This window comes from Lytechinus pictus, chromosome 7, assembly GCF_037042905.1.
Source record: "Lytechinus pictus isolate F3 Inbred chromosome 7, Lp3.0, whole genome shotgun sequence".
Taxonomy (NCBI): domain Eukaryota; kingdom Metazoa; phylum Echinodermata; class Echinoidea; order Temnopleuroida; family Toxopneustidae; genus Lytechinus; species Lytechinus pictus.
In genome coordinates, this window is record NC_087251.1 from 25,240,057 (window position 1) to 25,265,376 (window position 25,320).

The window sequence follows — 25,320 nt, forward strand, 5'->3', positions numbered from 1 at the left end:
ATAGCTGCCAAGGTTTCACACTCGAAAGGAAACGGAGGGCTGGCTATAGTTTGCTAATAGAACCAAAGGTCTATATCCGGAGCATTCGGCCTAAAGCCAACAGACACCTTTGTGTTAATTACTTACATCATAGCTCATTAAAAACTTTTCCAGCCGCATTCACCTAAATAGTTTGTCATCTAGGCTATATACAGGCGGATTCACTGACAACAAAACTTATACGGAATATACTTCATGCTCCTTTTCACTAGTTGACCAATAGGAAGGTATGTATTTTTACGTTTTCCCGCCTTGTTGATATGATGCTGAGTATTGATAGCGTGAACTATTAACCTACTGTAAGCATCCGATTATATGCATATACCCTCGGAGAATGTTTTCAAACAGTGTCAAGCTAAAATCATTTTCTTGTGTGCATCAACATGATCAAACAGACGAAAAATATAAAATATAACATAAATCAGAACTCTTATCATTTTGATTATTGAATCTGCATGTTAACGCAACTTCAATATGGCTTGCTCCTTTCCTTCTTTTTTTTAACTATAGGCGCGCTCCGGAAGCCAGCTGGATATACTTACATATACAGTCATGACAATTATTAACATTGCGACTAATAACCCAAAGAAGTGTTTAAATAAAGGCCTGCATGCTTCATAAAATGAGAGAAAATATCCCATTACTTTTATCGTACATGGTGATCACATAATGTTCTTCGCATTTCTACTTTGCTTATAAGCCTGATAAGGAAAACAAGTATATCGCATTGTGGTATTTTCATTTCTTAGATTTATTCATTATAATTTTACTCTGCTCTCACTGTATAGTTTATTTATATTAAATATGTTACACGATTGTAGGAAAATACAAAACCAAATTTAAACTTACATATTTTCTTATATTTTTAAGTGTTATCTGATTTATTTCCCGTGGAATATAATTTCATTGAAAAAATAATTTAAATATATTTTGTTTCTTTATATGACAAGATCAAAATGTAGCGTGAGGTAAATCGAATGAGTCTGTGCACAACTAGGCCTCTCTCCCGTTTTTCACAAACGTTTTTTTATCCATGTTGATCTTTAGATAAAAGATATAGTGAACATAAGGAAATCGAGTATAGCATTAATTAGATAAAGTATTAATGGATTTTATTATGAAATAATGATATAACTATGGTGAATGTTTTTTTTTTCTTTGTTTGCGTATGAATTGCAAAACGAGGCTCAAAGGTTTTGTTTAGAAACAAAGCTTTGTGCATCGACTTCCTTTTGCATCATTGGATTTTGTCCGATATTTTTATATAAATTTTCGTATGGATAATCTTATTAATTTACAGTTTCACAATATTTAGAACCGCATATCAATAAGATTGTAATTCATAATTATAAATATTAATAATGATAATAATATTTGTCAGTTTTTGTATAGCGCATAACACATACCTCTTATGTCTCTATGTGCTTCAGAAAATAAAGGAGAGGAAGAAATGTTCAGAGTTCACTTTGTTAAGGTAAAGTACAATTTAAATAAGTAGGTTTTAAGAGCTGTTATGAATTTGTTTACTGAATCGATTGTTTTCAGGGAATTTGGGAGTTTGTTCAGGGCTGCATGTGCACATGAACGTTCACCATATTTTTTTGCTGATGTTGGTGGAACGATTGATAAATTGTTTGTGAACGTATAGATGACGTGTCGGCTTAGAGACAGTGAATAAATGACTCTGTTTTAATTTAACTATAAATGGTTGAGAGGTGAAGAAAAATGGACAAAACTTCTTGTCTTTAAAAATAGATGGAAGCACACAAAAATCAAATCACCCGATTGAATAAGACTCATTCATTCATATAATAATAATTGATATCAATAATCTGAAGTGGAATTGATTTTATTTACCAAGTGTGTCAGAACCCACTATGCGCATTTGTTAATTAATTTCATTCGTTAATAAATCATTGAAAATTTCATTACAGAGCATTGGCTTATACCTTATGAATATAAAGACAGTGTAAAGAAAGAAAACAGTTCGTTAATCCTATTAATGGAGATAATGACCGCAAGCCATGCGATGGATTTGTTATTTGACTGCAATGACCTAATTCCATGATACTTATTAACAAAATTAGGAAATACAAACTACCTTACACCTGCTGAGAGACAGAAGGGCGTTAACTTGAACATAATCAGGTACAGGCAATCGGCGTACCGCCTGCTGGCATGGAGTTATTTAAGGAGGGATAGAAATTATCAATTGATTTTAGAAATGTTGTGAATATGGATCTATATTTTATTCGGCGTATCATCTATATAAAACAAGTTATCAGAGTTTTTCAATATTACTCATAATCATTTTAGTGTAATTTCTAAAAGACTTCTGATCAGAATTGATGAATAATGAATCACAAAGCTACGTACTAAGGCACATTTCACAAGATTTTTAAATAACTTGTCATTCCGATGAATTGTTGATATCCATCGGGACTTTGTAAAACATCAGGGTGTAATCTCGGGAAGCAGTATACTCCCACTATACTGCCAGCTGACGACCAGCTTTATAAGGTCCCTGGGGATAGAGGACCCCCTGTCACTTAAATATTCTGCCCGTTAACAGTTTGTTTTGTTTTATTTGTGAATGTATACCCCCTCGCTCTCTCTCTCCATTTTCCTCCCATCCTATTGCATTTTTAAATTCTTCTTTACCTTTTCACCTAACTTTTTTATCTGTTTTTGTTATGTATCTTATGCTTCTCCCAAGTTAAATACTTGTCAATTCCTATATATCGTATCTAGTTTCTACGATTCCTCATTTTCAAAGAGTATTGATTATTGCTTGTCAATTTTCCCCCCTTGTTAGTCCAATCCCTTCGCATTTGATGCTGATGAATTTCTGTATTCTAATTCAGTCTTTCTAATAAACGTTAATTAATTTCCAACATCTTAAATATATGAATTAAAAAGATAGACGACTTCCATCAATGTTTGTAGCCATAGCGTAATGTAGGGTCTACATTCAATGTAATTACGAGAGAGTTAGTATCATTCAAGTAAAATGATTGATTTTGCTTTATATAATTATGCTTTATTTCATGTCATCATATAGGCCTACATATTTTCTTAAGATTTTTTCTGAAAGACGCATATTGACCGCGGGCAAATACGCATAATGTGCCAAACATCTAAGGTCTCTCAACTTTATGAGCATATCGGCTGACTAGTATATAGGTCTGTTATTAATCATACTTCACACATTGATTGTGATCAGTCTCATCAATTTAGTTTCGCATGGGATAGTACAACCTCAGTCAGAATGAATTCATTATTTTGAGCTCCAGAGAAACATGGTGTTGGGATGATAGTAGCCTTCAGCAGCCATCGTGTATTTCCTAAAGGGAAATGTTCTGCAACTTTAACATAAGTTGTTCAAGATGGTATACTTTGGTGATGATTAATGTGTGTCGGATATTCCTTGATGGTCAGTTTTGAAATTAGTGTTGGAAGTCGAAATGGAAGCGGATTATAGGAGGGTAAAAGATGGCGGGATTGGAGGTATTCCATATTTTGCTTGATCCCCGCCCCTCTGCCCCCGCCCCCCTCTCTCTCATTTTCATTGCCGTTGAAATGGGACAGCATTTTATTTATTAATTGATGATCATGTATATTTATTTATCTAATTACAAGACAACATGCACATGCTCGTGTTCCATGAAACCAGAGATAAAACACTATAAAATATTGGATGGTATAGCTATTCTATTCCTATTCCAAGCCAAAATCCTTTTGCTACCTGAAATTACCCATGACCTGAAACCTCCCATGTTTGGTTGATGCTGATGTATAACCTTGAGGATCAGAGCAGACAGGGTCGCGACACTCGGAGCATAGGTCGTCAAGATCCACTTCCAAATCCAGTTACAGGATTCAATCTCATGCACGTTCAGCGTAGCATCATGCATGTTGGTGTATATAACTTATAGCAGTTAGATTTTTGTCAACTCTGGAGAAGCAACATGTTTTGTTGATTTGGGGTTGTAATGTATGTATATGTATGTCTCGCTCATGGATGCTTCGATGGCGATGCCTTTATGTCTGAGTAGATTATTGGTAAGTTTCTGAACGATGTCAACTATGATAACTATTTTACCTATATGTTTGTGGCACTATTAGCTATTTGAGAAACAATGGTCTTAAAACTGTTCATTATAATCTTCTATTTTGATTCTTATTATCATTCAGGATAAGTATGGTACCTGTCATACGTTGTATTTGACATGTTTGAACTGCAGATGCATATTATTTTTGCGACTATAATTAAAGTACATTGTGGCTTTCATTATGATTACTTCTAAAATTCTCGCCTATCATGCCTATAAACATGATAAAGTTGCTTTATATATTGCTTTCATGCCATAATCTTTCTGAATCATATTTTGATGTGCTTGAAATATATAGTTTAGTCAGGATTGTATATAAGATGAGCTTAAAGCAATGAGAAAGTATAGGAATCTTATAACATATTGTGATTGTCGTCTGACAAAATTTGTGATTTCATATTTGACCATTAACATACTGTTTGTAGTACTAGATTGATATGTCTGCGTCTTAACTGGTCAATCAGAGCTCCCCGAATATCAATAATGAACTTAATACCTTTGCGAAATGAAATTAGACCGACATGGAATACCCATGAACGCAAAAATAAGACTCGCTGTAAACTAATTTCCAAACGTAGGTAGAAATGGGTCACAGAAATGAATATCATGCTGTAAGGGTGCACCTCATTAATTCGATTTAAACTAGTCAGCAATATGTTGTGAAGTGCTGTACATTATAATTCAATTTGTTGAATCGATTTCTCTGCTCTAGATAGGGGCGTCTGCAAACAGGGATTGCAGGGATCAATTTAAGCATTCAAAATTATTTTCTATGCTATGCTCTATTAACTTTTGTGATCGTTTTTGTTATTATTAATGTTTTTTTTTTAAATGTAGGTTTTTGCAATGTTTTTTCATTTTTTTAGATTCGTTTCAGTATACCTGAATAATAAATCCCCTAGCTCAACCACTTAATAGATTCATACGGGGTATATAAACCATATAGCTAATACATGTAATAAGCGATCTCCCGCGCTGATATCTTGCAAGAGTGTAAACTTGACGATATCGTCTGCCAAACAAGATGTCATCACGTAAGATTTCCCGGGTATTCATGTGGGAATCCTAGTGAGAATAACTAGATGAGAAACACATTTCATCTCGCAAGTTTGTCTCTTTACTTTAGATCTTGTAATTTAAGGTCATAATGGGTAACAGGTTCAAAATCGGGCGATCTCGTATACAGGGGTTATTATGTACCTTATACTGATGCTCTATAACCATGAAAAGTATCACTTACCATTGGCCTTGGTTGATATACGATCATAATTATGTAATGTACTTGCGATACAATTTGTTTTATATTCCAAATTAAGCTTTCTGACTTGTCACTTATTTTTTTCTTATTGTACATGAGGATTTTTTAAACATAATCAATTCCTCAATTAAAAATTCGAACATTTTCAACAAGCTCGTAAATTTTCAGAAGTGCTTTTATCTTCGCACCCTCAGAAATTTGCCATATTACGCCACTTTTTGGAGAGCGTTTCATTAATATATATTTTGTGGTCTGACAGTTGTCAAATCTGGGGCCCATCTTACAAAGAGTTGCGATTGATCCATCAATCGCAACTATGGAAAGCCAGCAAAGTCAACATATAAAATGCATGTTTGTTAAAAAAATTCTAGATATGAATGTATATCCATAAATTCATTGATTTCTTGACAATTTGGTGTGTTCTCCTTTGTTTACAAAGGACATTTTGCAAATTTCCTGTAGAAAAATTATGACACTGATGGATTTCCATAGATATGATTGATTGGATCAATCGTAACTCTTTGTAAGACGGAGCCCTGATATCTTTCCTTGACTTTGATTGGGCGAGGAGCTAACTGTACCATCCGCAGATGAAATAGCCCTTTCATGAAACTCTCCCTTTTAGTATTATTTCCATATAGTTCTATCAGTTGGCTTATAAACGATTACCATGATTACAATGCCACACTTTTCAACAATTTGCTTGAAGCCTATCTTTAGTTTTGATAAATACCCCTAATAAAAGCGGATGTTACCATGCCAGGCAGTCCAACAGAACTGATATAGGAACACTAAAATTTGAATTCATATTTATATGGGGTCACTTGACAAATTTTCCTAGAAAGGACCTATGCCTATGTCGTTGTAGAAATAACAAGAACAAGAATATAGTCTTCTAGTGATTTTAAAAGTGGGATTTCTTCCCAAAATGCCCAGGAAAGGTACATAGCCTAATTAATTTGAGTAGGATCCTGTACATATTCGCCCTGGCATTCATAAAATTATTCTGCGTAAGCGAATTCCCGTCACACAATATAAAGTAAATGTTATAAGACTTTTCTTTTGTTTGAATTATAATTGTCGCTAGTTATTTACGTAAATTTTCTTCGAGTACGGGTTACGGCCCCTCTTTCTATTCATTCAATGATTAGAATGAAAGCGACTGTTTCGCTTGTCTTGGTCAGGGATGTTTGTCAGTAATGATCAAATTAGCGACGTTTGATGTTTGTGGCGAGGTCCTAGTTCCTGACATACCACCAACAATGTCAACGTTTCTTTCCGTTCACATCATTACCATGTCATTGGGTATTATAGGAAAGATAGCCGAGTCCTGAAACAGTTCTGTTTTATATTAACCTGCTGACATGAAGCCGGTGATGTTCATGGTCGTACACAGCGGGGATGGGGGCAGTTGATTCGGCAGTTACCCCTTATGATTTCAAAACCTGACTTTCTATCGCAAAGTTTCAACATAAGATCTACCTTATACATCAAGTTCTTCTTCTTATAGCAACATTTGAAATGCCTCCATATTAGCTTGATCACTTCGCTAACTTGCTGGCCAGCATAATGCTTTACATTTTACCTATTCTAATCTAGACCCCACTCCTCGAGATTCTTTTTTAATCATGTATAGCGTTTCATAACACTCTTGGGAAGTATGCGAATTACTTAAAATTTAAGTTCACCGGACAATAAATTTGATTATAATAAATGCAGAAAAAATAAGTAAAAATATTGCACGATACTTGACATCATGCACACTTTATTTTTCTTCGGTTGATATCACTTGTGCCTTCTGGCTTTTGCGACCATTAAAAATGGCACCATGGGTACTTGATCATGCACTACCCCCTTCCATATACGTTACCATACCATACCATACCATATACTTCCATATATGTTTTTCACTTTACCATTTTAAAATAGTTTGATGCATCTTGACAAGTAGCACACAATGCACCAAGTGAATGTTGAGTGAGAATAAACATTGCATCGTTCGTTACTCCTTTCTTTTGAGACCTCCGCAAATTATGTTGCCCCTCCCACGTTTCTACTATGATTAAATTTTTAACTTTTATTATTCTTACTAGGGGGAAAAACCCCGAACAATCAAACGATGTCAACAGTTACAATTGTGTAGTTATTTTCGATTTGTTTTGTTTCTATTGTTAACCTCATCCTATTTTATTGGTACCTTTTATGTATTGGTAAAACCTATGAATACGGCACTAATTAGTTTAAATCTAAAATCAAATCAAACTGCAAACGTTATATCGGATTCAGTTATGATTTATGATATTTAACTTTGGTCAGATATATATCCGTTACCCCTTTCCAGTTCTTGTTCTGTTAAAATGAATTTATCGTAATGTATATATGAGTTGCTATTATAAGAGAATGAGAAGTGATAATCAGGATCAGATACCTTCTAAGTACCTCCTCAATAGATATTCATGTAAGGGTTCTGTTGTCTCCTTTTCTTGATGTCAAAAAGCCACAAAGGGGCTCTTAAGATAGACGATTCCTCAGAAACCTAAACTGCATGCATAATGAACGACTAATTCCTATACCCATGTTCACACAGTCATATGTTTCTTTTCTTATCTGATGCCCCCTTCTCTCACTCGAACCACGCCCTTGCCCCGGTCCCCGCCTCTCCTGCCCCTCTGCCATTGCCCCCATCCCGCCCCTTCTCTATAAGATGCTTACCATGCTTACGTCTGAACTTTTAATTGTTGTATTTTTTTGCCTTACTTCGTTCATACTGCCCCTACAAACCCCTTGCCCCCCCCCCCCCCCATTCCACGCCCCGTATATCACTTGCCCCCCTCTCTCTCCACCCCTCGATCCCCAAGCCAGGAAGACTAGATAATGTTTATTACCACACCTGAACAACGTATTGTCATGTACCATCCCTTCTTTCATCTTTACTTCTGCATACCGTCTCCCTCTTCTCAACCCCTGCCACTCTCCTCCCCACTCCTTTCACCTCCTTACCTCCCCCATCTCCCCCTCTCTCTCTCTGTTCTCTATATATCACTCAATTCATTTCCCATCAATTTTCTTACTAACCGAAACTGTTATATAAAAAATACAATTTATAAAATTATGATTGTATTATACATGCAGAGTTTCACTTTCATTCCGTATTTGTGTGATTAATGTTCTCAAACCGTTTCTTCTTTCATGAAAGAAATCTTGTTACTAACTTTAGATCCCTATCCGTTGATTATGGCAAACATTCCCTTTTACGGTATACATGGCATAGTCAAGTGAGTATAACTCGGTCAATAGTCAAAATGAAATCAGATTACTCTCAAAGCGCAATGGTAGTTTGTAAATATTTGCTGCGAAATGAATTCTCGCTCTTATTTCCGATTCAATTTGACATTAAAATGTTCTCGACCACCTTTTCCCCCATCTTTGGCCAAAATAAATAGGGCTTTTTGAAATGTTGCCAAGCAAGAACTTCGTTAACTCCCTATCTCTACCATGTCTATCGAAGCCCCGTCGCTAAATTCGTTCTTGATTCCATGTATTAAAAACTTTACCTACACCATCAAGAAGTCTATTTTGCCACCTCTGAAAAAATTCTGCTGCTCCACCTTCTCCGTTCCTTCTTTTTTTTTTTGCATTATTATTATTTTTTATCCCCCCGCGCTTTCATGAACTCTTGTTAAAATGCTCCATATACGAGGAATCTACGTCACCCACTGGCGTACTGATATGGGGGGGGGGGGGGGGTGGCAGCTGGCTTGGGGGTCATGGCCCCAGAAAATTTCAAGACCAAGAAAAATAAAAGGAGGAAAAGAAAGAGAAGTATATAGGGATAGACTGAAGTCTTGTTTTCTAAGTACTATGTCAAAATCTATCAAACAATTAGATTTTTGTATAAATAAGTTGAATTTTTTTGCGAGCACACTTGGCTCTCTCGCATCTTTCCAGACCCTTTGCTCCATCCGCCATATCTTGGCCCTCATTTTTGTGGCCCATTATGCCACTGACGTCACCACCTTCTTTTTGTATATTATAGAGTACAGTTTTCTGTTTCTACAACACCTAGGGATCACTCCTCCATCTAAATGACACCCGTGTTAGCTTGCCGACTGTCATGAAAGCAAGCCGACCGTGCAATATCGCGATGAAATATTTCGTCGTATTACGCGTAAGGGACTTGAATAATACATTAATTTTCACGCAATTGGAGTGTTGGTGCATTTTGATATAAGAAATTAACAAGGGGATAGGTGTATGGAGAGAAGGATACAGAGAGGGAGGGGATAGAGAGAGAGAGAGAGAGAGAGAGGGAGAGAGAGAGGGAGAGGGGGAGGGATGGTATAAGTTGGTTAAAATCATTATTGAACTCTTATGATAGTACAAGTTCTTTATTATAGAAATAACTGTATTACCCGAAAATGTGAAATTGCCCTTAGTATTTTACTGAGATGGGGTAGATAGATTGAATCTCGAGAAAAAATGGGTAATTAAAGTGATTGGTTAACATTGGTTTGACTTTTAAAAAATATGAGCTAGAAGGTCACACTTGTCACCTGTGTCTGTGATATGTTACAAAAATGAAGCCCAGAAAAAATTGCGTTCGAAAATAATTATTTAGTGCTTCAAAAATTGAAATATGAAGTGACCGAAAACACCATCTTAATTTCATCCCATACACTTATGTGTACTATTTAGGCATCTATAAGACGCCTATTTACAAAATCGGGGTTTGCCTTGTAGTTTTAGCTTTTCATTCTCAATAATGGTTGTTTTCAGGGTTTATTAGTTCTAATACATGCACTTGTATACATGTTTCATCTTGGTTTGATAATTCTTTAAATCGGCTGCTCACAAAGTTAAACAATACCTTTAAATTCACATAGCTATTCCCTGCCGATAGAGGGGAAAGTAGGTCGAGGATGAGAGACAAAGATTCCTTAATGAATTATTGATGTTTGCTTTTATTTTCGTAATCAATAAGCAAAAACCCTCTATTCTCTCGTGAAAATATTGTTCGATCTTTTCACACGGCGTTCCTTGGTAGGGTAAAATCGTGGGTAAAACCTTTTTTATATCATGGGTGATCATTAGGCCAAATATTAATGAAGTCTGAAAACAATATCAAACAACAATCAACTAATGACTTCTCAATAAATGAAAGACAACGAATAAACAACTTTAAGGATAGATCCAATTGGTTAAAAAGATGTTTAAATATAGCAACGCTTTCTTAATATATTTTTATTGTTTGTCTGTTTTCTTTTATTAGGGGGAGATTGTAAATTAACCACACTATAATGATAGTTTGTACTTCCCATTCCCTCCCATAATATGGCTATTAAAGTGACCTCTTGCAACGTATGCCATTTTGCACGGGTTAAACAAAGCGATATAATTTTATGTAATCATATTTTATTTTTTTACATAATGAGATGCCCGAAGAAATTATATTAAAAACATAACTCTCATTAACACCTCGATGAATAACGATACCTTTTCCCTTTGTATTCTTATCTCTAACAATATCTTACTCTAGTTTGAACTAATACAATAACATTAGATTAAAAAAAAAAATAACGAAACGATTAATGAACTTAATATTTGCATGGAGAGACGTATATGATGCACGATATGCTTTATATTTCTGTTTGTGGACTTAGTAAAATATTGCATTTATTCCTGAAGTGCTTTGTAAATATATTTGGTTGGTCTTTTGTTAGTCTATATTCTATCATATTACACATTGTGATAAAACATGTATAATGATCGATGTAATGTACACTTCTGACGAGCGCTCTATACGATTGTGATATATTTCTGATGGCAGATTGTTATCTTTCGATATATGCAGGCATACCCACACACATGACACCTGTGGAATAAGAGTCTGCACGCTTCTAAACCACTAATGATCAGATGATTGGCATCAAACAAACCACGGAATAATTATCTTCATGCTGGACACGTGAATTATCTGAAAGTTCACATTATTGACCGTCGGCTCGTATATCAAAGCTTTAATAATTGATTATTCACTGTGGTGCCATGATGATCCATCATTCTCAACCAAAATATCGAGGAATAATAATCGTATCGAGTGTTAGATTTACTGCCAGATAACTTGGAACTCATCGACGGAGGTTTTAGTTTGGAGCACTGAGCATGGCGACGTCGATGTTTGGAAGTGGTAGGATGTCCACCACGTCAAGGTCAAGGCATGGTCTGAAAATCGGACTGGTCATCATCCTGGTGGTCGGTTTCGCGCCCATACTCATCTCACTGAATTCAGGTTCGACATCGTCGTCGTCTTCATCGTCAGTTGCGATTGGAGAGCATGGACAGGGACCGATGAATGCTTGGGTGATGAGGGACGGTGATGATAAGACGAGAGAAGGGGCGATGGAGGCACCCATTGCTGAACAGATAGGAGGAAGTATCATCAAAATGGGGAAAAGCAAGGTGTAGTAAATAAACGCATTTCTATTCGACTGTCTTTGACGTCCTGATATCATGATGACGTCATGACTTCCAGGACAATATCATACTTCCCTTCTCCTTTATTTTTTTTGCTCCCCAATTCTGTCCTCATCTTTTTTTATTGTTCCCTCCCTTCCCCCATACCTTCCCTGATAGCCTCATTCATATATCTTCTACACCTGTTTTATTTCTATTTCCGTTATACTCTCGAATTGCGGCCACTATTTTCAATCTGAAATCTTGATGATAATTATATATACAACTGATATATGCGGAAGTGCAGCGCTACAATTTTCTACACATTGTGAAATGCCATTGAATTATTGGGTATTATTATAATACCATAGTCACTTGATCGTGACATCGTGTTTATGATTCCTACAATATCATATACGATAGGTAAAGACATTGGCCAAAGTCCACGGGCCATTAACGTTATAAAGGAAAACAGCAATTGACCCGATACAAGGTCAAGGCTTCCGGTCTTAAACCTTTTAACACCAAACTTGATATGAAAACATCCGATAGGTCTTTCACGACCCTTATAGTTTCACAGAGACTGACTTGCACTATAGTATCATTAGATATTCAAGTCAAAGTACCATATTCATTGTACCACATTCTTCCCACTAGTGTACAAATTAAAATAGTAAAATAACATTGATTATCTCATCACGCGCTCGCTTCGCCCGCTCGCGCAATTCAATCATGCACTGTGTGCAAAACTTTAGCTCTCTAAATATATACTGTATATATATATTTTGTGCTCATTACCCTTATACCATGGACCTATGTCCATCCTCATAGTGTAGAGTATGTGAAGTTGGGTGTACATTGAAGTTGAATTTCCAGTGTGGATTAGGAACATAATTGTATGCTCTATCATAAAATTTTATTGTGGTATTGCAGCTGTCCAGGTCAATAAAAGTCATCCTTAATCTATCATGGCAAGTCGAGGTATTTCTCCATACAATTTGATTGAGATAATTGGAAATGCATTCATACGTTACTTTGCAACACCAACTACTTTCGACATACTGAATTTAGTACACCGTAATAGAAAAAAAAATGTGAATAACATCGTAATACATGTAATTTACAACCAGCTTTGTGAAGTGCTCACATTCTGTGTAACACGAAAATCATGGAGCTATGTAATAGCTCCATGACGAGAATAGTGCTTCCCTGAATTTCATATAGATTGTGCGTTCTCTTTATATTAAGTAAATATTTTCTGAATTGAGGAACACTAATGGTAACTTCAATGAGATACACACATTACAATACAATAACATCTTCTCAAAATGTTTATTTCGGAAACACGTTTGATAGCAGCATTGGTTTATTTTACATACGCTTGATGCATTATCATTACTAGTGCGAAAAAATTACAATTATAATGTTTTGAATTGATCAATATGCTCGGATTCTTCCCTAGGACATTCAGGGTAATAATCGTCGCCTCAATACTAACCAACAAACACGTCACCGAACTTCTGACCAATCAGAGCCCATCCAAAGGTCACGTGACATTAATCCTCCGGTACTCAAGGAGACTGCTGGGAACTTTGAGCCCCCTCGCCAGCCATATCGAACCGGACCCGGAGAGTATGGATTGGGGGTGCTTCTTGATCATAACGAAAAGCATCTTTATGATAAGGCTTTTGAAGAATATGGATTCAATATGGTGGTCAGTGATCGGGTATCATTGGATCGAGTCGTACCAGATCTCAGAGATAAAGAGTAAGTAACATAGAAGAAGGTATTCGATGAGGTTATTAAACACTCTATCGGATAATTCAACCTCACACTTTGTGTTCTCTTTGCAGCCCCCCCCCCAACAAAAAAAATGAATTCGACTGAAATACGCATCTCCATGTCTATTTCTAGACTTACATCATAGCAGTATATGTTATCACGATATTTTGGAGATCATTGAATAAACATCTTTATAAAATTATCTTGTTTCGTGTACACCAATTTTCATGAGAATTATTGATTGTAAAGTAAATCAAGATAGTTGTTTATCAGAACGCTAGCAGATTTCATTATGCCAGCCAGATGATCGCGTTAAATAAATACAAGTTAATGGCATGCATGTATTGTATGCCTAACATAATCTGACATCGAAACTACAAAATCTCTTCAATGCGGAGAGCATTATGTCATTAATGACTTACGCTTCATCATTCCAAATAGGTTCATATTTCATAAAGAATGCAGACTTTAATGACATGCCGATAAAATGTGACAATATAACCCCAACTCCTGACACTGATTAATTCATTAATTTGTCTTGAGGGAGAATGATTCTTTGAGTTTTATCACATCGCATGAATCTAATGAGTGAGCATTTGTCTAGGATACGTTCACACAGGGGGAAAATAATGTTAGCACACAGTATGCCCCTTTACACAGATGGACTTTGTTTACACTTTATATTTTAGTGTATAAGCTAAAGAGGAGAACTTAATATTTTTTTATATAATCTTTATTATTTTTTATTGAAAATAAGCACTTAAAATTTGAAAGAGGGTCATTCTGACATTGTTTAAATGGCTTTTTTTTCTTCATTTGTTATGTAATGACGCCGTTGTTGTTGTGGTATGATGTCTTTCCAGTTGTCTATATGCAAATCCTGTAGAACATACTGTTGAAAGTCGAATTTAGTTACTCCTCCTTCATTTTAGGTTGTGTATTGAAAGTACCTGCTTCCTTTGAGATCATTTCGGGAATTAACATGGAACACTTATCAAATTATCCAACAATTATGGTGGACCCTCGGAAGAGGAGTTCCCGAGTAATTTCATTGCATAACATCCATTTCTGTTACTTAAACGTTACCTTTCCCGTTATTTATGTATACCTTTCCAGATGTAAGCACTGGCATTATCCGACAAACTTGCCCAATACAAGTGTGGTAATTGTCTTTCATAACGAGGGTTGGTCAACTTTGGTTAGAACCATTCATAGCATCTTTAATACTACCCCTGATGAACTGTTGGCAGAGGTACTCCTGGTTGATGATTACAGCGAAAAAGGTACCAATAGATTATGCAATACTCAAGATAAAAATGTTGCAGACTTGATGGTCATAAAACGGATATAGGTTGTCAGAGAAGGTTTGAAAAATGATAGCATGACTACCAAAGCAAACAAAATCGCCTAAAGTGTGACCCAGTTCTAGCAGAAAATAATAGAAAATAGATTGTCCAGTAATATTGCTGAAAATTGTTTTGTTATAAATGTGGCAACGTGTTGTATCCAAAAGGAAGTCGAGCTCTAATAAATGATCAGATCGCTATTTTACATTACCCTGGATTAATTTTATTACAGGAAAGCGGAAAAGTGTTAATGAAAACAAAACATGAGATTAAAGATATTTCACACAAGCTTATAATAGTTGGTACCTGCATGTATATCACTATAATCTTGTTCTTACATCATGTTTGACTAAATCCTGTTATCACTCTTCTATTAAAAACTGATGAAATCGTCACAAGGTAATTTATATTTATATTCTTCTGTCTCTTTTTTAGACGAAGGAAATGGGGGCGGGGATGGGGGCTTCTCTACATGATACGCCAATGCTTTAAAGTTAAAAAATGTTTGTTTCATGTAGATGGATATTTAATTCACCAATGCCACACGCTTATCTTTCACTTATATTTCAGTCCACCTCAAAGGGAAACTAGAGGAATATATTCGCGACCCGAGGTTCTCTGGAAAGGTCCGCATTGTCCGGAACAAGAAACGAGAAGGTCTGATCAGGTCCCGGACTTTTGGGGCTAGGAGAGCGATAGGACAGGTCCTAACATTCCTTGATGCCCATTGTGAATGTGGACCAAACTGGCTCCCTCCCTTGTTGACAGAAATTGCATTAGATAGGTGAGAAGAGGAAGAAATTAAAATTGTTGTTCCATTTTCGTTTGCTCCGCCTGCAGATTATGAGATCAATCCTTTTCGTTTCGTTTTTCAAACGCCATTTAAGGTCAAGTCCACCCCAGAAAAATGTTAATTTGAATCAATATAGAAAAATCAAACAAGCATAACCCTGAAAATTTTATCAAAATCGGATGTAAAATAAGAAAGTTATGACATTTTAAAGTTTGGCCTATTTTTCACAAAACAGTTATATGCAACTCACTGATATGCAAATGAGAGAGTCTATGATGTCCATCACTCACTATTTCTTTTTTTTACTGTTTAAATTATATAATATTTCATTTTTTTCAGTTTTGACAATAATGGTCAACTTGAATAAACCACTAAATGTCAAAACAATGCTAATTCTACATATTCAGGGAGGAATAAATCTTTGTTTCACATGACAATAAGGAAAAAATTAAGATATTTCATATTTCATACAATGAAATACAAAAGAAATAGTGAGTGGGTGACGTCATCAGTCCCCTTATTTGCTTACCGATCAGGATGTGCATACAACTGTTTTGTGAAATTAAGTAAAATTTTAAAACGTCACAACTTTCTTATTTTACATCCGATTTTGATGAAATTTTCAGTGTTATGTTTGGATTTTCTCCTTTTGTTCAAATCATCTTTTTGTTGGGGTGGACTTGTCCTTTAAACGGAAGTTCACCCTGAAGAAAATGTTTTTGTAAAAATAGCAATCAATGATAAAAAATATTGGTGAAGGCCCGGGTGAAGGTTTGAGGAAAATCCATTAAAGATTCAGAAAGTTATAAGAACTTTAACTTTTGGATATGTGACGTCATAAACGAGCAGCTGCCCCATATATGTTATGTAAAACAAAATGCATAAATTTAAATTTTTGAATAGTTCGTGATGACTTATATTTGCTTTCTTTTAAGAAACGGATGTGAAATGATTTGTTAATTGTAACTGAATGTACAATAGAACTCATTTAAAATTTACTGAGAAAATGATATTTCATTGATATTTTTTACCATACGATATGTAGGAATGCTGCTCGCATCATATGAGGTCGCAAATAAAAAATCAGAAGTCTAATAACTTCTTTATTCTTTGATGGATTTTCCTCAAACCTTTGCCAATATTATTTATCATTTTTTCTGCTATTTTTACAATAGAATTTTTGTCGGGGTGAATTTCCCCTTTAACCTTATATTTGCATTGTACTCGATAATAACCCATTCACTGTATTACCTCAAGCAAGTGGTTACTTGATTTCTTTTACAGAAGAAAATAATTCTGACCTACATCGGCCTATAGACATGAGCCTTGTTTAACAGCCGGGCTCTGTCTTACTGTTAATGTCGATTTCTATTTATAGCTATTTTTAATCCATTGACTGAGAATGATGCCCAATTTATCCTTACTTGTGGCACCTGAATATAAAGAGTTCAGCACGAGTTTGAAGATAGTGATTCATTTACTATGTAGGGTTGTTTGATGCAAGATGTGAAAATCCTTTACTTTGAGGCCCATGTTATTCTGATTTTCTCTAGAGTCTGCAGCTTTTATCACTAAAATATTCATGAACCTGATGAACACATAATACTGCTTTGAGGGGAAGGGCAAATGGTTAAAACTGTCGCCCACACGAATTTCTCATTAAAAGTGTTATGCACAGAGGTAGTTTTTCAATGTCAGTATTTGCTTCGTTTATTATGCATTTATGATGAATTTGGTATTATTGAAGTTATATTTGGGAAGTAAATAAAACTTTACGTCATTCTGAATTTCACTGTAAAATTAATGATGAATTTGGTATTATTGAAATTATATTTGGGAAGTAAATAAAACTTTACGTCATTCTGAATTTCACTGTAAAAGTGACTCGTTAGGAGGTCGCAGCTAGACAATGGTTTTGATATTATTGCTAATTGATTTTTGAAATGTAAATGTTTTCTTTAAAATGCCTTTGTTTCTGATCGGCTATCAGCAGAATATGAGACCGATTGTACTATGTCACATCAACAAAAAAGGGGCTAAGACCAATCAAAGGTATACATTATTTCGAATGTATATAATGTCATCAGTCGATTTAGAGTTGTTTCGTTGATGAGACTGAAGCATCATTCTGATCAATCAGAAACCTAGATTATAACTCAAAGGTAAATATATTAGCAGATAAAGCCATTGTTGAGCGTTGTGGCCCAGCGGATTAGTCTCCTGACTTTGAAACAGAGGGTCGTCTCGGTGGGTTCGAATCCCAGCCATGGCATAATTTTTCTCAGCAACTAATTGATCCACAGTGTGCTTCACTCAACCCAGGTGAGGCAAATGGTTACCTGGCACCTGGCATGCAGGAATTCATTTCTTGAAACGCAGATCGCGTAACAGCTGCTCTGCATGCCAAAGCCTGGTACGGTAATTATGTAACATTAAACCGTTACTGTTGAGCGCTTAGAGACTTCTGATAATGTTAGGAGCTATAATTGTATAAGCAAGTATAATCATAGTTATTAATATTATTCTTTCCTTGTGTAGATCCACGATAGTATGTCCTACCGTCGACGCAATCAGCGCTGATACCTTCGCCTACACATCACAGGGTGATGGGCTCTGTAGAGGTGCCTTTGACTGGGATTTCTGGTATAAAAGAATCCCTGTTAGACCTTACTGGAACAGGCTCGGATTGAAACACAAAAGCCAACCCTACCCGTGAGCATAAAATTATCATGGATTGAATATATATATACATTGATTTTCTATTCCGACTAGCAAGAATACCCAAAAGATCTATGACGAAAGTTTTGCAAGATATCTGCTATCCAAATGTTATTTTTTTAGACTTTTCCCGTCTATATGCATATATTTTCGCAGCTATAATTATAGGGAGAGTTTTTAACATGATTACAAACAATAAGTTAAAGATCTTCGGGAGCATCATAAACGTTGAAATTATTTGCGGCATCTTTCATGTCGTGAATGAAATACAGCTCATCGAAATTCATAGTGAGGATCTTTGAGATTGATTTTTAGAATATGTCCAAAGAACAAGCTATATACTTGAATTATAGCATGAACAGGGAACAATAATAGACACTTTCCCTATCATAAAAATATTTGTCTCTTCAATGAAGATTAAAAGAACGTATAAAAGAGGACGTGGATGCGACCCTCAATGTTATAGATCCTTCTTGGCACTTTATACATTTCTTAGCATTTTATATTGCGACTCTTTTTCCTTTGAGTTCATGACTGTGCCCATACCAGGACGAAGTGTAGTTTGCGATAAATGAACCAATGGACACTGACTTAAATACCACAAGACAACTGCAAAGATTTTTTAGATTTTGCCTCTGTTTACGAACTTGCTCTAGGAGCCTTGGAACTCTGTCGGGGTTTACGAATGACCATCAGAGTCGAATCTGGGAGTCGAATATGAACATTCCTATATGGTTTGTTCATCTTTGTTCAATTTTGGGGCAGTGAGATTCATGTTGCTCTACTACAAGTCTAGTGGTCGCTTTCCATGGGGCAGTAAAATGGTTTGACCTTGGTTTTTTTTATTTTTAATATTGTTTCAGCTCTCCCGTCATGGCAGGAGGACTGCTAGCTCTTGATAGATCGTATTTCTTTGAACTTGGAGGATACGATCCAGGATTACAAATCTGGGGAGGAGAAAATTTTGAAATTTCATTCAAAGTAAGAATCGATTTAGTCTTATGCTCATCATAAAAAATATAGCCTTGAACTATTATTTCTGTGATTACTTTTTATTTTATTTTATGGCAATGTAAATTCCCATGTTCAAATTGTTAATCAAAGAATTACGAAGTCCAATTATAATCGTGTCTGAATGTAAAAAAGGGTTTCAACTTTCAAGACACTGATCGTATACCAAATCCCTTTTTCCCTGAACACGTCGAGAAGATATTTGCCGAAACATCGAGTTTGAGTGAAAAGCAGATTCCCAAGAAAGATAATTATAATAAAGTATACCGTGAAATCTCTATTTTAATTCGTACATCATCTGATCATATGAAGTGGAAACCTTTAAGAAACCTGTTTTTTTAAATGACCCAAGAAGTAAATCGCGAGGTGACAGATTCAATGAACATTCACACTTTGTGATCGTTGTCATATTTTGTTTATGGTTTGATATGTTGCTGATTGTGGAACGTCCGTTGTTATTATCTTTGCATTAATCTTATCTTGCATTATTTTGTTTTGTTCCAAATTTAGATTTGGATGTGCGGTGGTTCTTTGAAGTTTGTACCCTGTTCTAGAGTAGGTCATGTTTATCGGAAGCAAGTTCCTTATAGCTATCCACCATCGGGTGTAGAGGGTGTATCAGTAGTAGACTTGGTAAGATGAACCAACTTAGTATTTCAAATATGATTTGATACACTTTGCCTTTGGTTTTTATTTTATTTGATTATAAATGAAATCCAGATCTCATTGTGGTTAATAACCAAGTGTATTCAATTTTAAAACAGTTAAGATTCTATAATACATATGTAATGTAATATTTCAAAAATTGGGGACTTAGAAATGAATGTTAGGATTCAAATTACATTCAGAGTTCGGCTGGTCACATAACTACCACAAGTTAGTAGCCGTTTGATATATTATACTGAAATCCCTTCAATTAAGAATGTTAGATACAAGATTTTCATCATTTTATATCTTCCTGGTGTGGCCCTCACATCAGTTTCAGGTTATATTGGTTTTCATTGAGTGGATGATGGCAAAAATATATTTTTATTTCGAGCGATGATAGGATTTGAACTCTCAACTTTTAGATTTAGATTCAAGTTGATGAATGACTGTACCACCGGCACTTCTGTGTTCCCAGAGATGGTGATGTGATATAGCATGAGGGCGCCTGTCACATTTTCTCTTCACTTGCTATTAAGTTTGGTGACAGGTCTTTTCAATTGCGGCAGTTAATTCTTCGTGATTTTTTTTTCTTCAAACGTTCGATAGTTTGCCCAAGTAGTTACCTTGGTTTGCCACATATTTATAAACTTTTGTTTTAATTTTCAAGCCTGATATTCCTAACATTACTTACCATGAATGACTAATCAGGCAAACTGGTGGGGCGTGCCCCAGCCCCGGTCCCAGTCCGGCCCCTAAAAATATAATTTAAGTGTTATATTTTGTGAAATCATTATATTGTATAATTTTTAGATCTCTGTCTTCCCTATTTCTATTTGAATTTCTCCCTATATCTTCTTATCTCCTCCCATTTCCTGTCACTAATTCATTACAATTATTTCCCTCTTCTGTCATGGTTTATAGAAAAAAAATCATAATTTCTTCACAAACTTACAAATTCTTTAATTTACAGAATTACATGCGTGTAGTTGAAGTTTGGCTTGATGAATACAAACAGTCATTCTATGCCACCAAACCCTTGCTTGAAGGCAAACCTTGTGGTAACATCACCAAACAAGTTGACTTCAGAAGACAGAACTGTCCCAAGTCATTCAAATGGTTCATGGAAGAAATTGCTTTCGACACCTTACAAGAATATCCACCACCAGCTAAGAATAAAGTTTGGGGAGAGGTATGCTCTTTATTAAGCTCGTTTCTTGGATATTCGAAATGTCAAATTCAAACCGTCTTTTCTCAAGATTAAAATGTATATATCACATGCAGTATGTGATAAAAAAGACAATTAGGTGTATGGAATTTTTCTTCTGTATTATTTTGTGCATTCATTAAGATCTCGTTGTCGACAACAAAGGGACCACCCAAAAATATTCATTTCCTTTAAGGTGGAGTAGGAAGGTTGTAATATCATGCAAGATGGGCAATATATAAGTATTTTAAGATAAATCATTATTTTGTTTATAAAATATTTAACGTATCAGTGCATTCTCTATTAATCGAAAGTTCTATTAGCTCGCTGGGTATAAATAATAACATATTGAGATATATACTTCGTTTTCATATTGAAAATATTCCTTGAAATATAGTATAGTCAAAATTTCAAACATTGAACTATCATGAAAAAGAGATAAAAGTTTGGTAATGAGGGCGACAGCTGGCACAGACAGTTCATTAACCTGTTCATAAGCTCATTTAAAAGAAATATCAGCAAGTTTATAATTCTCTTTTGATCCAAGATACGATCTGTTGACTCTGAGCTCTGCTTGGATACCAATGGGGAGCAGAATGACCCCGCCCATGCTTCTATGGGTATGGAAGGTTGCCATGGAATGGGTGGTAACCAGCTCTTCCGAATCAACACCAAGGGACAGTTAGTAGCCGAGGATGGATTCTGTTTATATGCAAGACCGGCCAGAGAGAAGCTTGTCTTCACAAAATGTACTGCAGAGAAGTCTTTCACATCAGAAGTCACAATGTGGGACTACGATTCGGTAAGAATGTTATTTATTTATTATTTATTTATGTATTTATGTATTTATTTATTTATTTATTTATTTATTTATTTATTTATTTATTTATTTATTTATTTATTTATTTATTTATTTATTTATTTATTTATTTATTTATTTATTTATTTATTTATTTATTTATTTATTTATTTATTTATTTATTTATTTATTTATCTATCTATTTATTTCCAATATATTCAACCAGGGTACCCTGCACTCAGCAATAAACTGGTCTCCTGTGGGGTCCTGGAATACATAAAATGTCTAAATACATAATTATGCAAAAATACGGAAATTGATATAAATAACATTTCAAACACATATCATAACAGAAAACAAGCAAGTTACCGCATCTTTTAAGACAATACAAAGTATAGTGACTGAACAAAATTACATATAAAGCAATACAAGTGATACATAAAATAAATGAAGCAAATAAAGGTTGAATTTTATTTAAAAGGCAATAATAATGCTTACAATTTTAAAAGATGAGCTATCAGTTTTTTTGTTCAAAACAGTGATAAAGATTTTTATTGTTTTATGTTAAATGCATTGGCAAGCTATTCCAAAGTAAAATTCTTGAGTAAACAAGAGTGTTTGAAAATTTCGGTATGAGCTTTTGGGGTGATCAATGAATCTGAAGCATATTTATAGTGTTGAAACATTAAGAGTCACTTGCAAGAGCTCGATGACAGACCATTGATACATCTATACATAAAAATACGTTTAAAATAAGTAACGCGATCGTTGAAGGGGAGCCCTTTGAGTTCATGAAATATTTTTTTTGACGGGTATAAAAATCACATTTTAGGATTAATCTAGCCGCTCTTTTTTGAAGTTTGGTTATACATTCAGTGTGCATACATATTGAAACGCAATCCTCAGATTTCACAGCAATGATCAAGGTGTGATTGGAATTGAACATAAGTAAGGGTATTTTGGTCAACATATGGGTGACCCTTTTTAACATACCTAACTGAGCTGGCGTACACCCTTTTATCAATTTGGTTTGACCAAGATAATTGTTGATCAGTCATGATCCCAAGACATTTTACTGTTGTACATCATAACATCTCCATTAAATTTGATACATTTTTGCGGTGTCCCTATTTTCTTAAAGTATTAGTTTTATTATTAGTTAAATTAGTTATTGATTTAGAGGTAATACTTGTTATTTCAAGGATGTAGTTTGTCATAAATATTAATGTAATGAACTGAGATTTTCATTATCACTGCGGAAGAATAGAAACCAGGCTCTTTACTTACTTTTTATTAACCTATAGTTTTATATAATTTTTCTCATCTACCACTTCCATTCCAAGGATCAGATGTTTTTTGTTTATAATATTGCTTACCTCTTTTTGTCATTTTTTTTTACACAGGATCGACAAATCATACATTTGGAGAGACGGAGAAGGTGTCTGGATCACAATCAAGAAACAAACGAAGTCTTTGTTTCACCTTGTCAACATGGTCAAACATCACAACAATTCAAATTTTACAGAGAGGAAATTCGATGATTACAGCTGTTATGATTTTTTAATTACGTGTTTTAATTTTTTTATTATTATATTGTATTGTGTTAAAACAATCAGAGAAATCCATTATATTTTGCTTTTGTCCGTTGAGAAGACGACAAAAGATTATGGTGTTGTTTCTCCGTCACTCATTCTCATTTTTTCAAATATATCATACTAAAATTTTGTCTCCAAAGTTTGGATTAGGCCTACATTGGATTATGATTGAAAATTTTCAAATCTTAGGAAAGTGTAGTTACTGTTATGGTATCATTTTTGTTGTGAAAAATTATAGCTAATTTGCGGCCTTTATACGTTTTAGAATGTTCTTTCAAAATGTAATTATCATGTTGCTCTAATTGTAAATAGAATGTAATTAACAAAACGTATTTATATGTTTCTTTGAATTTGTATACTCTTTGTTAGATTAACGTTTGTTGTAATTTTAAATAAACATGTTACCTATAGAACGAAAAGGATTACAAAAATCTTGCCAATGTACAGAAAATATATGAAAAATGGGTTTCAGTAACATTCCTTATTTTCATGTAAATGTTAATGTTTTCTTTTTTAGTGATACTATTATTTAATTAATTGCTTGACTACTGAAGCAGCATTTTTGACAGAACCATGAGGGGAGTTTTATTTTATATATCACAATCGGTAATCTTGAAAATCTTGTCGTGCACTTTTAAAATTCGAAAGAAATGTGGTTTGACAAGTTAAAACATCTACCTGACTTGTAACAATTGTATCTCTAACAATATTGATTCAACTCTCGCATGATACACACACAAACAAGATATAAAAAATCGTGTAGATTTGAAGGCAGACATTCCTTTGACTAGTTTAACAACTGGCAAAATGGTGGTCAACCCTTCCGGATTCCCAGTTGTGACTCACAACTGGGAATCCGGAAGGGTTACTTGTGACGAGGCCCCTGCTTCGCAAGCAAATTAATTTGGATATCACAAGTAGTGAAGTGAAACCATTTTGTCTATGATTAGTGAATATATACGATTTCTCTTATATGTACAACAGTAAGTTACCTCAATATTCTTCCTTCTGTAATTACAATTACTATAGCAGTTTACCTCATCTCCAAGTGAGTGGGCCAGCCTGTATAAATTCATTACCCTTCTCTATATACACGCTCTGTTAAAATATGTTAGGTATCAGCTGATCTGTATGTAGCAGCAGGTCACATTTCAACGTCTTTAATTAATGGAAAACCTCTTCTTATCAAAATCAGTGTATCTTTAAAGATTTCATAGAACTATACTTTCATCAACGCTGTATTAATGTATATCATGAAATAAAATCATTGCTGCTTTTGTATCAAAAGCATTTTGCTTACTTTGGTTAATTATTAACTACTGCAATTCTCACTCACCCCTTCTTTCCCCGTCTCATGCTATATTTCCCCCCCCCCCCCTCTCTCTCTCTCTCTCACATCTCCTTTGAATAATGATCTTACTGTCTCTCTCCCTTTCTGTAATTTATTTTCTACTTACAATTTTTGTTTACATATTTTCAGATTTATATGATATGAACATGCATTAATTTAATAAATATACATCTTTGAAGAAAAAATAAAGTAAAAAAGTCACATTCACTCC

General features: G+C 34.7%; 1 protein-coding gene across 2 annotated transcripts; it reads left to right on the top strand.

Annotated features, from left to right (window-relative positions):
• On the top strand, positions 1-25,045 carry LOC129264681 (N-acetylgalactosaminyltransferase 7-like). 2 transcript variants are annotated; one of them, XM_064102321.1, is made up of 12 exons: positions 1-266; positions 1,470-1,513; positions 11,261-11,868; positions 13,325-13,629; positions 14,761-14,927; positions 15,561-15,774; positions 18,322-18,495; positions 19,365-19,482; positions 20,023-20,145; positions 21,131-21,349; positions 21,912-22,166; positions 23,567-25,045. In XM_064102321.1, the coding sequence occupies exons 3-12, from the start codon at positions 11,572-11,574 to the stop codon at positions 23,702-23,704; spliced, it is 2,010 nt and encodes a 669-aa protein (XP_063958391.1). In that variant the 5' UTR covers positions 1-266; positions 1,470-1,513; positions 11,261-11,571; the 3' UTR covers positions 23,705-25,045. The 2 variants fall into 2 exon arrangements, with proteins under 2 accessions (XP_063958391.1, XP_063958390.1); XM_064102320.1 differs by lacking the exons at positions 1-266; positions 1,470-1,513 and adding an exon at positions 3,246-4,101.
• Positions 25,046-25,320: the final 275 nt, after the last annotated feature.